Source organism: Dipodomys ordii, unplaced genomic scaffold (genome assembly GCF_000151885.1).
Source record: "Dipodomys ordii isolate 6190 unplaced genomic scaffold, Dord_2.0 Scaffold13, whole genome shotgun sequence".
Lineage (NCBI taxonomy): Eukaryota > Metazoa > Chordata > Mammalia > Rodentia > Heteromyidae > Dipodomys > Dipodomys ordii.
In genome coordinates this window covers 2,738,214-2,753,422 of record NW_012267229.1, presented here as the reverse complement: position 1 = coordinate 2,753,422, position 15,209 = coordinate 2,738,214, and the positions used below count along the sequence as shown (strand labels likewise).

At 36.8% G+C, this 15,209-nt stretch overlaps 1 protein-coding gene across 1 annotated transcript in view; it reads right to left on the bottom strand.

Moving 5' to 3' along the window:
* Positions 1-15,209, bottom strand: part of Sel1l2 (sel-1 suppressor of lin-12-like 2 (C. elegans)) — a 78,982-nt gene that overhangs the window by 50,466 nt on the left and 13,307 nt on the right. The window contains exons 2-3 of the mRNA XM_013011024.1: positions 9,463-9,518; positions 6,772-6,940 (exon numbers count right to left, since the gene is read on the bottom strand). Of these exons, the coding sequence (XP_012866478.1) occupies positions 6,772-6,940; positions 9,463-9,518 (225 nt within the window). The remainder of the gene's footprint in view (positions 1-6,771; positions 6,941-9,462; positions 9,519-15,209) is intronic.

The following is a 15,209-nucleotide window of genomic DNA, read 5'->3' as shown; positions in this document are numbered from 1 at the left end:
GAGACATGCATGTACCCAGAGACAAATAGCTGACAATCCATTGTCTAGGACTGGGCAGGTGATCTGCTGCTTCCTGGCTTGGCTTCTAAGACAGTTTCAAAGTGACTGAGGCATGGAGAGAGAGTAGAAAGGAAGATTAGATGTCATTGTTAGGAGAAAGAGAATGAATTGAGTGGTAGGAAGCTAGTGCTCATTGAAGACAGGTATTTTACAGTTCAAAATCATGTTGGTGAGAAAGCTCTGACTGTGACTAACAAGTGGCAAATGAGAAATGGAGACAAAGAGGATTGTAATTGTAATGGTCTAGGATATAAGGCAATATCTTCAATAGGCTATTTCATATCCAGGGTGGCTAGTAGTGGTCACCTTAGTAGTCATTCACTGAGCAATGTAGCACAGACCTTGTGATTATAAGAAGAGGCATTTTTCTATTGCAATCCATTCTTCAAAGGTCTAACTACTAAACCTCTAGCTTTGCTCTGTTCTTCTTTTTTGTCATAACCTTTATTTCTTACTCCCTTTTAAGTTTAACCACAAAATCTAAAATTTAACATTCAAAGTAAAACTACTCTCTAACACAACTAGAAAGATGAGAGAAAAATAATGGATTTTTTTTCCACCTCAAGTTAAATATATTTACAGCATGAAGTACATAAAGGATCACTAAGAATGAAAAGAATTGATAGTTGGGTCGGTAGCTCACACCTGTAATCCTGTAAAAGGTATTTTAAAAGCTGCTTCTGCTAGGCCCATGAATTAACTAAACGCAGGATGAATACCGGGGCACCCAGCCCCCACCTTCCATCTGAGCTGTTCCCGTGTACAGTCACTTTGCAATCACCCTGGGCTCCAGGAAAGATGGGATTTGACACACATAAGTATCTTGTGACAAAAGTCAAAGTGTCCCTTAGATTGTCATTGTCAATAGCTGAACCTCCAAGAAAAGCTAAACATAGCTAAAGATGTACTGAAGTCTACCACATAATCTTCTTTCTCTGTCCTTCATCAATTGTCTTTATTTGTCCAGCCCTGAAATGTGGGACTTCTAGAGTTTGGGCCTAATGTTTAAAAACCTAATTTCAGTCTCAGTTACTCTGAAGAAAAAGAGGAAGAGGAAGAAGGCTTAAGGCCAGCACCGGCAAGAGAAGTTAGCAAGACCTATCCCAATCAACAGGTGGCTTGGGGTGTGCTTGTCATCCTTACTATACTGGAGTTATAAATAGGAGGATTGCAGCCTAAGTCAGCCTGGGGAAATAAACAGGAGACAACTAAAAAACAAAAACAAAGCAAAGCAAAAATCCAGTAAAAGCCGGGGGAGTGGCTCAAGCACTAGCATACCTACCTAGCAAGCAGGAGGCCCTGAGTTCAAAATCTCAATACTGTCGAAATAATTAAAAGGGTTGACAAATTATCAAGGAGATGAATATTTTAGGGGCTTATTAAACATCAGATAAAAAGGCAAAGTCTTTCCCCTTGCAGCAAATCTTGCCTATACAGATCACCAAGTCCTTCTCACCTAATTTCTATTGCATTCAACATAAAACATCTTCAGCTTCCAATGTTCAGCATATTGCATAAAAAGAGCTCCTCATATTTACCCTTATGTGTGCCAAGAAGATACAATATAAGGAGAGAGACTAATGATCCATTACTAAAAATAACATTCCATCCAAGAAAGAATGACTCAGCAAACCCTTCAGTCAGTTAACAATGTGATCAACTCAAATACACCCGAGTAAAACACAGATATTTTTTAACAACCAAGTGCATTTTCATCATCTCTACTTCACTACTGTCATATGTAGATAAGCCATATTATCAGTAGAAAAAAATAATCTGACTTCTTCAAATATTTACCATAAAAAATTTAATAGGGATCCTGACTAAAGATATTGAATCTACTGTCTAAAAACTTAATTTAGCAAAGAGAAAGAAGATTTATAAAACAAATGACGGATTTAAAACAATACACATTTATGTTATAATAAGCGAATCAGGTACCAGAAATTTGGGACAAGCAGTTCTCAGTGTTTATGCTTAATTTTCTCAGAGTATAGCAGGAAGGTACAATGGCTATTTCCAATTTATAGATGAGGTGATGCATATACAAAGTAATTGAGTAACATGTTCAAGCTACCAAACTTAACCCAGATGATGATGATTCACATACGCTTTACTTTTTTAAAAATAAAAGTTTTGCTATACTTTAGGCCTCATTTTTAGATGTATGTAGCTGGAGGAACTTCATACTGGATGAGCCACTATTTCACCACAGTGAGAGATATTTCATAATTATTAAAAAAAATTGTTATTATAAAAGTGATGGATGGAGGCATTACCATTTCATACGTCAGGTAATGAGTACATTTCTTTTTTGACAATGTCATTTCTTCCTTTGCTCTCTAATTTTCTTATAAAAATCACTATATTTAAGATATTTGTGTGCTGATTTGAAGAAAAGTTTTCAGCAAAATAATGACAGTATTAGGTAAGCAAATTGAATTCTCTGATGCAGACTTTGAAATCTCTAGTACTGAAGAATTGTCTTCGGGTGGCTTGAATTGTGCCTATTTCTTCCTGTTAGAATTGGGTCTGGCTCCTGCTTTTATACAGGGAAGATGAGAAAAAGGCACCCAGTATGAAATTATCCCCCTTTGGAGGAGCTTGCTCTGTAATACTGAGGTCTAGCCTCCTCAGGCCTCTATGTTTCCCCTCCTCCAACCTTTCCCCAACACAGAGGACTGCATTGGTCTCTTCCAAAAACACACTTAAAGATAAAGAAATTACTATTCATTCTGCACAGATCTAAGCATGTTCAGTGTCATTAGAGTTGATGTTGGGCATTCAAGGCAGAAGAGAGATTTTTCCAGGTGTGGGATAAGAGACACTCACTCTTAGCTCCTAATTCTCCTCCCCACCCCAATGAAGAATCACATGAGGAGATGATGATGGACTGGGCAAAGATAGAAACTGACGTAGCCTTAAAAACACTTGGCTTACTCTCCACAAGGCAATTTGGAGCTAAAATGGCCCTCACAACGGTCTCAAGCAGGGGAAAATGATCAGGCCTTTGTACTCCTGACTGCCCCAGGGAGGGGCAATTTTGAGTAAGTAGCTCATTGTACCCAATATAGTTCCATTATGGACTGATTGCCAGAGTCCATTAGCAATTGAAGTAGGGATGGGGAGGGATCTACATAGTACTTCATAGCATATGCTACACACACACACACACACACACACACACACACAAAGGGGAATACAAATGATAGGTGATATGATCAGGTCTAGAAACAAGAAAAGGAATTATAATACTAGCTTCAGACCTCCTCCCACCAAGGACACAGTAGTTAGTGCCAAAATTAAAGATGATTATTTCCAGGTGAAGCGGAAAAGACCTGGTCAAGATGGAATAGAAGATAGTGTTCCAGCAGCTCTATTGTTCCTACTGTAGTATGATTGGCTATTGATTTGTCATACTAACAACTTAATAAAGCTAATTATTTTTATGAGAGTCAGTTCTATCTTAGAAGGAAGAATTAGTTGAAGATTTACTGTTAAAATATCCTGAGGGAAAATGAACATGCTATTTTCAAAAAGGTAATGGATGTAAAAACATCATGTTGAAGTACAAAAGTACTTGAATATTCAAATGAACTCTAAAAAATGTAAGGCTTGTTTACTTTTGTGTAGCATGTTGTAGATAATTTTGATTTTGGGGTCAGAAATAACTCAATTCACTTTAATTCAGCAAATATTTATTTACTGTAACTGCATGACAGATACACCTCCATTTAAGTGATGGAGGTACAAATGCTGTTTATTATATTTGAAAATTTCTTATTGGAAAAGGAGTAAAAATGAGTCCCTAATTTCCCTGTTTTTCAAGATGTGAAAAAATATATCTACATGTTCTAGAAATGTCAGCTCGATGTTAATCGAATAGACTATTCTGCATTTTTTTCAATGTGATTAAAACTCACAGGTAGAAGGATACTATCTTAGAGAGTCTGGGTTGGCCTAATTCAAAACACTGCAAGGCTTTAAGAGTGGAACCAAGGCTTTCTCTTTTTTACAATTCTTATTTATGTATTTTTATTTGTTTATTTATTTTTGTCGGTTGTGGGGCCTGAACTCTGGGCCTGGGCACTGTCCCTCAGCTCTTCAGCTCAAGGCTGGTGCTCTACCACTTGAGCCACAGCACTACTTCCAGCTTTTTCTGCCTCAAGGCTTTCATGAAGCAAATAAAATTGTACCTTTAGGAAGTAGTTTAGCGTCTTCCCAAGAATTATAGGCTTCTTTTCCTGACAAATTCTGAACTTGCCCAGCCAGACACATATATGTAAGTAAATCCCTTACAATAAATCCTTTAATATACATCTGTATCTCTTCTATTCTCCTAGATGTTTTTTCCCCCTGGTTGAACTTTGACTGGCTTAATTCTTATTTTTTCACCCTTTTGAGTCAGGGTCTTACTAGGTAGTCTAGGCTGGTCTTGAACTTTCCTTGTCTCAGATTCCAGTTGCTGGGCTTACAGGTGCATGCCACAACTCAGCTTGGCTTAGAACTTTTCAGTGAGAAAAGGATTTATTTTGCCATGGAGTTGTTATGCTTCATCACTCAGATGGTGTCTAAAACAACTAACAGGACTTTAGCAATGACACGCACAAGGCACCACACACGCGCACAAGGCACCATTGCTCAGTGGGCTAGGCACTGCATGCTGATCAGGACAGTGCAGGTCAGATTGTTATGTCCAGCTCCTGACATTGACTAACATGAAGATCATAGTTTGAAATGATTTGAGTTTAATATAAGTTAAGAATGTTATAAGGAAGTGAGAGATGTAGTAGAGAACACCATAAACTGCCTTGTATGATAATAGAGACCTTACTTTCAGCTATCTTTGTAGGAGCTGATGTCATTTGTCAGGAACAGCTGAAGAAAGATCTTCTAGGGTAGACAACCTCTAAAATTTCCTTTATATTCTTAGACACTTAGTAATTTTACTCCTATTACAATATTATAATTTCACTAACTATAATATAGTATTATAATTATCCTCCTATTTTCTGTCAGCAGAAATCTTTCATCCTTCAACCTGCCCCACTTAGAAAACCAGTGTGTTGGGTTGAGAATGTGGCTTAGTGGTAGATTACCTGCTAAGCATACATGAAGCCCTGGGTTTGATTCTCAGTACCACATAAACAGAACAAAAAGCGCTGTGGCTCAAGTGGTAGAGTGCTAACCTTGAGCAAAAGACACTCAGGGACAAGGGACAGGCCCTGAGTTTAAGCCCCAGAACTGGCCAAAAAACAAAACAAAACAAAAGGCATGGTTGGGAACTTAATGGCAGAAAGAGAAGGAAGAAGGAGAAGAGGAAGAGGAGGGGGAGGAGGAGAGAAGGAAGGAAGGAAGGAAGGAAGGAAGGAAGGAAGGAAGGAAGGAAGGAGAAAGAAAGAAGAAGACAAGGAGGAGGAAGAAAGGAAAGGAAAAGGAAAAGAAAAAAGCAACAAAGGAATTTTAACTCCATGCTTCTCAAAATGATTTTGGGGAAATACTGAAATATGTGATAAGCATGCTGGGACTTACTGAGCACCAAACGTATTTGAAGGGTTTAGGTGAGAATAAATAAAAGTAAATGATGGAAGACATTTTATAACTAACAACTGTAGTTTATGTTGTAGATTTCAAAACTCACACTTTGAATTGTCACATCTAAGACTTTAGAGAAAGAAATGTCTTGCTGTCCACCAGATCTCCAGGCATGTTTAAACCTGGGCACTGGTGGTTCACCTGTATTCCTAGCTATTCAGGGAGCTGAGATCTGAGGATAGTTGTTCAAAGCCAGTGTGGGCAGGAAAGTCCATGAGACTTACCTTTAATTAACTACCATAAAAGCTGTAAGTTGAGCTGTGGCTCAACTGGCAGAGTGCTAGCCTTGAGCAAAAAAGACCAAAAATCATAAACCAAAAAACCAACATGGACACACACACACACACACACACACACACACACACACCAGGCTCTGAGTTTAAGTTCCCATACAAGTATACACCACACACACACACACACACACACACACCATACAAGTATACACCACACACACACACACACACACACACACACCATACAAGTATACACCACACACACACACACACACACACACATACTTGCTCCAAGTGTCTTAATTCCTCATTCTCTTAGGAACCTGAGACAAGCAAAGCTGCAATTCCTCACAGAACCTGAAGATGCAGCCTGGGAAGGCCAGCTGCACTACACTAAGTAACAGGAAGGCTGTGTTACTGTGTCAAAAATTGCCAGATAATTATTGCAATATTTATGATTGTATCCTTAGACATCTCAGAAAGCAGCTCTAAAATGTGGTTTTAGATGAACTGTCTTGTTTTAAATTTAGTTTTGATGACTTGGAGCTTCACACTTATTAGGCAGACACTTGAACACTTAAGCAGGCTTCTAGCCCTTTTTGCTTTGCTTATTTTTGAAATAGAGTATCCCTTTCTTCCCAGTCTTGTTTGGACCTTGATCCAGTATTTATGTTTCCTGCAGAGTTGGGATGATAGGTGCATGGTCACTGTCCTCATCTTTTTTCTATTGAGAGGGGTGTCTTATTATTCCTTTTTTTTTTTAGTCTAGAACTCTAATCTATTTAGTTCCTACATTCTGAGTAGTTAGTGTTATACATATGTACTACCAATACCCAGCAACAAAAATCATTTTCTTTTACATGTGAGACAGTTTTATACTTACAATGAATTTTATTTCTCCTCGGGACATCTTTATTTTGAATTCCTTTTATTTTTAGTTTATGCTGACCCTTCTTTTTCTCTAAGAGATACTCTCTTTTATTGGTTAATTTATTCAGTTTTCTTTGTTCCAATATTTGTGTTAAAAGCCGTTTGACTTTGTTCACTGATACCTACAAAGAAAAAGACTTTTGTTCATGTATAATTCTTTTTATAAAATAGAAAGTGAAAATTCATCTGTTTATGGCAAAAATATAAACATAAGTCAGTTATGTGAATTCTTGCTGTTTTTTTCAAATAAAAATGACAAAGTTTACTTAACTTGGGCAATTCATATATTTTATGAGTAAAATTCTGTTAAACCTATGACATTGTCATCTAAACTGCCAAGACAAGTATTAAAAGCTGAATTAAACTAATTTGCTATTCTAGAGGTGAGTTGTCATAGTAATATTGTGTGTTTTTTAAAAAAACTTAAGCTTTTGATAGCCCCTTATATTTAAAGTGAATTGTGACTATCATTAAAAGTATAAAAAATGTATTTTACCAAAGTATTTTTTTCAGAAGTAATATAATTAACCTATTTTGATTAAGGTGATGAATTTGGGGACAAGGTTCAGTATACAAGAAAATAATGCAGACTTTAAAGGAAAAAGTTAAAAAAAATGTGGGGTAATATTATACACACACACATACACATAGCTTTTCAGGATAAATCATTATAAAGTAATTTTTTCTTTATTTTTAATGAGTATGGTAAGAAAAGTTAAGATTTTTATTTGTTGTTCCCCCCCCCTTTCCTTCAGCACCCACATTTAAACTCTTGCTTCCTATGTTTATTTTCTGGAAAGCTTAAATCTTTCCTATAAAGGTGGCAATGCAGTATTCCAGGAGTCTGAGAAAAGAAACCAGCAATCTCTTAGCTCTCCTTAGCCTCAGACTCCCCATTTTTTTCCTCCACTGTTCCTGCTCCCACCTCAGCAATCACTAATCTATGTTCTGTCTATGGAGCTCCCTGTTCTTGGCTTTTACAAGCATGGAAATGTGTATGTTTTCTTTTCTTGTGCAGCTAGCTTTTTTCATGTAGGATAAATTTTCCAAGATGAATCTATGTTGTGGTATGTATCAGCATTTCATTCTTTTCTTTATAGCTAAATAATCTTTATCTCAATTAATTACATTTTATTTAATCATTCATCCAATGATAGACATTTTAGGTTTTTCCATCTTTGGGCTCTTCTAGTGCTGTTGTTGTCATCATGAAGGTACAAAATCACATAAAGATTTTGAGGGTGAGCCTTCTTGCTTTAGAATCAACAGATTCCATGAATAAAATATAAGCAGCTCAGTTATAGTTGAATTTCTGATCAGAATTTTTGTAGGGTGAATATGTCCCAAATATTGTATCTACCCAAAGATAAGCTGTGAGATTTCCAAAAAGCTCACTTCTACTAATAGTATTCTCATTACCAATCAGGGTATGTGGCAGTTAGAGTGATGAATATGGAGGAGGGGGTTAGAAAATATAATGAAAAGAGACAGGTTTAAAATGCATAAACAGTTATTCCCATTTTACTTCTTCAATTTGGATTTAGGATTTCTTCAAGTAATTCAGTAAACATTTATTGCTAAGAAATGTAATTGTTCTCCTAGTACTCAGGAGGCAGAGGTATTAAGATCTTGCTTGAGGTCACAAGGATTATGTGGCAAGAACCTATCTCAAAAACAAAACAACATTAAATGAAACAAAAAGGAATAAAAATTATTGGATATATGTGCACAGTACTGGGCTAGTTGCTGGGTTATAACCACAGTAAAAAACACAGACAAACATCTCTGCTCTTGAGCAGATTATATTCTGATGAAGAGTGGCAACAGTGACAATAATATTGTGTGTTACATAGTTCTTAGAGATTCTAAGAGAAAAAGATTCTAGGAGAAAAATTGCTACAGGGAAGGGAGATAGAAAAAGGTATGTGACTGAGTTTGCAACTTTGGATGGGAACGACTATGAATTGAGAGGGCCAAAGACCCTCTTAAAAGTTGGTATTTGAACAAAGACTCAAGGAGGTAAGATGAGGGAACCATGCAGTTATCTTGGCTACAAAGGCACTGTGAGTAGAAAAGACAGAAAGGTGTGTGCCTGCCTCGGGTTGCTGAAATAAAAGCATGGAAGCCAGTGTGTCTAGAATGCTTAAGGGAGACAGCGGGAAGAGATGCTATCAGAGACCAGACTCTTGAGCACAAGAAGCAGGCCAGTGGCCATGACTTTGGTTTTGCAAGAGAAAAAACAAAAAACAAAACCCAACGAAACACACAAGAAAAACCACTCGGGTTTCAAATAAGGTTATCACTTGAAATGCCTTGTATTTAGTTTTGCACTGGCTGCTGGGTTGTGACTCGTCTGAAATTTTGAATCATCATTTCCAAGACGTTAAAAGATATGTGGTTAACAAGCTTTAATGAACATCTATATATAACTAAAGTCAAACTGTCTCTGCCCTTTTGGTTTTAATATAGTCTTACCTTACAGTGGACTAAGAAATGTTTACTGAGTGAATGAGAGCGTAGAGAACAAAAGGACTAGTAAATAATTCCCTGTGTAAGAAGTTCTAAGCAAGCTGAATAAATAGTACCAACTCTGCCGAAGGCCTATTGTTCTATTGAAATATACAGCGATGAACTAAATAGTTACCTGTGTGGTAATATTTCTTTCCTTTTGTCTTTTATTGTATCTTTCTGCTTCCATATCTGTAATATACAAAGCATTTTTTATAACATTTGAAAACTTGAAATTTTCTGTAAGTACAGTTTCTGGTTAAAACTATGTAGGAAACTTTTAGAAGTCTCTTAACAATAGTTCTACATAAGGAGTTCAGTGATAGAGTACTTGCCTAACATACATGCATAAAGGCCCTGGGTTCTACCCATGCAACACACAAACACACACACACACACACACACACACACACACAAATGAAAACAAGTTACAATTTCATTACTAAGAGTGTGTTCAAAATAGTTCCTTCAATGACAACTTCTACGGCTATAACCTGAGTGAAAAGATGGCAAAGATATATTATGACACCAGAGATAGTCTGAACGATTTAATCAAGCATTCTGAAAGTGAGTTAAGATGCAAGTGTTCTACAAATAATAACGCTAATTATAACAGTGTATAAGTTTCTGAGTTTGAGTTTAGTTACAATGTATCTATGTAAATATTATATCTTTGTACTTAAAGGCCATCTATTAGGCCTTGAGAAAATGAGGAAGGAGGATGGCAAGGTTGAGGTTAGCCTGGGCTACACATTGAGAATATCCTATGATGTCAAATGAATTGCACTAAAATAAAAGTGTTACTATAAATGATACTGTATCCCAAGTTTGTCAAGTGACTGTTTGGATCCATGAATACTTACTGTTGGAAGCAAAATGCCATCACAGTTCATCATGTAGTCTTTAGGTCAAACAAGCCTATGTTTTAGGTTTTATTTGTACCCATTTCATTAATTTGCTGTGAAGAGCAAAGGACATCATCTACATATTTAGCCCAGAACTAATACATTCAGTGTTCAATAAACCTAAGCTACATTTTTTAAAAAGGATTTAAGGTGCCTTCAAGATAATATTACATGTTAGTAGTTTTAAAAGACTTTGGCATATAAAGTGTTATTAGAAACTCCATATATATTAGAATTTATAAATGCTTTGCATATATGGCTTCTATCAATGACTGGTTTTTCCACAGATTACTTTGCTTACTCATGTTTGTTGTATTAGAAGCCATTTGCTATGACTGATATAGTCACCATAAATGTCTGGTAATTTAAAACTCCATTATCACAACTAGAATGGTAAGTGAGTTGGACAGGTTCCCATTTTCATCTTCCCAAAAGTACACAGAATAAAATTAGAGGTAGTATGCACAGAATGTGCAGTTGCAGAAAAAGTGCAAAGGGCCATACATATTTAAAGTGAGAAGATAAAATTATGGATATTAAATGGAATACAGTTTATATTATATACTGGACCAGAAAATCAAACTGTCATTGACAAAGAGTAAGATGAAAATTACAGGATTAAAACTAGTTATCAAAGGCAGAAGAAGTGTAGATAAAAGAATTAGTGGAATGTGGGGAGGTAAGAGTATAACTAGAGGAATTACCTACTCAATTGCTTAAAACATAATAAAAAACAAGATAGAGGGAACTGGACAGTCTTTCCAGGAGAAATTGCACAATCCAAAACACTTTTGAAACATATTAAAAATGTAATTCTTTTTTACATTTTGAGCTTTTAGATTTTCAACTAAGAAAATAAGGTTTTGGTTGGCTAGTGGAGAAAACAGTCATTTTTGCAGCCATGTTGGAATCTGGGAAAGAATAAACAGGAGACCTGAGCAACTATGAGGCATCAAAGATTTGTTTTGCATCAAGGTCCCACCTAAGCCATCCTGAGACAACTATAAGATCCAAAGAGGCCTTACTGAAGGCGAGAGCCGAAAACAGAGAGACACAAAAAAGAAGCACTGCAAGAGGTTCGACATAAACACAACAAACTCAGTTATAGAGCTGTTGAGGTAGTAGTGGTATCCAAACTCGAGAGCCCATTTCAGGCACAGAGCTTGTTCCAGAGTCACTGGCTCTGTATACCTTAATATACCAAAGTAATACTTTATTTGCATCAATAAGTTACATACCAATTAGCTTCATAGTCAGTGCTGGAAATATGGTGGTAGTTTATTTACACAAACAAGGTATAGAGTTATTATGCCTCTGCATTTTGTGCTCAAATGGAGCAAATGGCTGTTCATGAAATAGAATCACTCAGGTAGGGCACAGCCTGAAAGCTATTGTTCTATACACCATATAGTAACTTTGGAGCAGGGTACAGCCAGATTCCCACCAGGGCCAAGTCATGGATTGAGATAAGTCCATTTTGCTTCTGAATCTGTCTTGTTTCATCTTCCTTCCGTACAGTTAGTTACTTTGCATCTCAGGAATAACAGATCAGATTGATGGGTGTCTTAAGACAAAAGGCTAAAACTGCTCTTTAAACAACAGCAATCTTCATAGCACCAACTTGGCATTGCCTGTCCTAAGATAATGACGGAGGCAATGGTCAACAAAAACATGGGCAGACCAAGATGACTCAAACTGCTTGTTACCTTTGCTTCTCTCTAAGATAAGCTGAAGCTATTTAAAGCACTTTGAAGACAGACCTTTTATTCTTGGGGGTGGAGGAGGGGTCGTGGTGGTGGTGATCATACTGTTAAAAAAAGCTCCTTTCCTGCCTTCGCCATTACTTTCTCTGATTGGCTTTCCAGGACCTATGGTGGAGCCTAGTCTATTGGGACTCTCAGTAGCAACTTTTGCCCTAACTCTGATTTAAAAAAAAAAGTTCATGAATTCTATGTCTCCATCAGAAAGAATGACACTGCCCCATTTGTTAGGACAAGCAGAAAAGGTCAAAAGCTATGTACATATGGCCATGTAAGATGATGCTAAGCAAAATGAACCCCAAGATAGAAACACATGAGGTTTGCATCTTTCTTGCTGTTGTTTTTAATGTACTTATAGTGTACTATGTGATTTTTTTGTTTCTTTTGTATGTTCTTCCCCCATGGTATAACTCCTGTTTTCACTGTATTTTAATCCAGTGCAGTGTCCTGCATCCTGTATATATATTTTTTTTTCTAATTTGGGGAGGGGAAGGGAAATAACAAAATGCTGAAACAAAGATACAGGTTGACCCATTGTAACCATGAGCTGTAAAGACACTATGTTGAAAACAAACTTTACAACTGGACAGGGGACAGGGAAGGAGTTGGGGAGGGAAGGGGTGGTAGAGGAAAAACAAAGGGTAGGGTAACAATGCTTAATAGGAAATGTATACATTACCTTACTCATCTAACTGTAACCCCTCTGTAAGTATCTTTACAATAAAAAATATATATTAAAAAAGTGCAGGTGGGAACAGTAGGAAAACCAGTTACCCAATCTACAGAATTATGATGAGCCTGTAATGAATCATTATTGTGTCAGCTGACCATGTTTTGGGTTGTTAATGCAAAAAACTGAAAACTGGAAAGATTGGTTCTTTGGCCTACTGGGACTCCGTAGACAGAATTCTCCTTTCTCAGAAGTGAAGGCAGACCAATAAATAATGTCAAAATATGTCATATAGAATATATTCATAGAATGGACAAAAGCCTTAGAGGAAAATAATGTAAACATACTGCTACATCGTGGTTCTTTACAGATCTACATTCTCTAAGAAAGGCTAAATGTTTATTAACACCTAGATTTACCCAGAAGGCTGCATTTCCCTAATGTAGACTCACATCCTTTTGTCCCTGGTATTGTCTAGATTTAACCTTTCCACCTTACTTGACCTGTGGGAACTGTTATTACATTTATCACTCTGGTGATAACTCTGGTAACCAATATTTTGACTTTCTCATTCTCCCTTACATTTAGGTGTTTTCCCCTAAACACTTGCACTCCTGTAAGAGGCAACCTAATAAGTAATTTTGCTGGTCCCTGTGAATTAGCTAAAAGTCCTCCAACTTCTTATCTGTGTCCTTTGATCTGAGCTATTCTGCTGCAACCCCTTTGTAATTACCTTGGGCTCTAAGAAAGAGAAAATTTCTTGATAAATGTCTTTTGTGGAAGGCCATGTTCTCTTATCATTTTAACGGAAACATCCAAACCACTCAGGAGACTACCTTGCTCCTGTTTGGTTCCAGTAATAAAGTGATAACAACTTCTCTGGAAAGTCCTCTAAGGACAAAGACTGAGCTAATGGCCAACTTATAACTTGGGACTATTTTAACTGTGCATACGTTTCTCATCCTCTTCCCCCAATTTTCCCTATTTGACCTGAAGCCAAAATCTGAATCCCTGAAGACACTGAAAGATGTACTGAAATGCTGTCTTCCTATGCCTGCCATGCAATAAATCTTCTTCCTCTGCCCATCATCATGTCTCTTTATTTGGCATATAGGGGCACATATCTGTTTATATTTCAACTGCTTTCTCACTGCTCCAGACTCTCTGAAAGAAGGACATGCCATGTTACTTTCTACCACAAGGGGGCAGTTTCCCTTAACACCTTGTTCTCTAGGATCCAGGGCAAGAACACAAAATCTTAACTCTGCCATTCATTTAAGGCCCTCCTAGTCAAAGTACACAAAGTAAAGGACACAGGTGTAAAGATGACTGGAGTGAACACATGAGGTAATAAAGCACCACTTTACAAAAAGCGCAGTGTAGTGAATAATAAAGTGGTTAAAAAATAAGGTCTGATTGTTGAGGGACAAATTAAAACATACATTTAGTTTGGTCACTTTGGCATTGAAGAGTTGATAGGAATTCATCCAGTCCACTTTGTTGTGTATTTAATCATCTCAGATATGTGTGCACTTATTGGTGACAGTTAAGTAGTTTTGATGTTTTCATTCTTTAAATCCTAACTAGAGAAGCTTACCAATTGCAAGGTTTCAGAATTTCAAGGAAAGCCGCTCAGTTTAAAAGCCTTATTGCTATATAGCTAGAGCTAGGCAAATCACATTTAACATTCACTCTTCATACTTTCTATTAATAGTTGGCATACATTTTAATTTTCAAACTCAATTTTGCAAGAAATACAACATCCTTAGGATTTTTTAATAATGGAATTTAATTGGCATGGAATTTGTATTTCAAGCTATCACACTATACACTGCTCTTGCTTCTTCCCCTTTAGCTTTTCCCCTACTTCTAGTCCAGAAAATGCTTTCCTATTTGGGGAATGGGGTCTAGAAGATCTTGTAGTGCTCTTAATGTTACAAATCAGACAGTCTTCACCTATATCTTCTTACCACCTTATTTTAGAACCACGAGCAACTGGCGTCCACAACTATGTTCTACCATGTTTTTCTATTGTGATTTACATTCCTTCCAAATTATTTCTCATCCAAACAAGACTACAAGTAATATTTGCTAAGCATTTCCTATATGCTAGTCAAGCACTCCGTGCAAATCATTCAACTATCTTTCAAGTTTGCTGTTAAACTCTTACATCTATCTACAGAAGGTAATGAGGCTTCTTGAAGGAAAATCCTCCGCAACGTTGAAAGTTATTCAAGTTTTTTGACTAAACCCCAGAAAAATGAAAGCACTCTTCACTTGTTGTTATCCTATTTCAGTACCTTTAGCTTTCATGGAAAGTGTACACACATACTACACCCCTAGTCCCCTTAGTCTTCTCTTTTTGGAGACATTTTAGAATTCTAGCATAATTTGCATTTTAGAAAACCTTTAGAAATAAGCTGGAAATTCATTGGTAGTTCTACTAGGATTGTGTTGCTAGTTTACAAAGATCTTGTTTACTTATTTATTTTTAATTAATTTTGCCTGTTCTGGAGCTTGAACTCAGGGCTCTGTCCCTGAGCCTCTT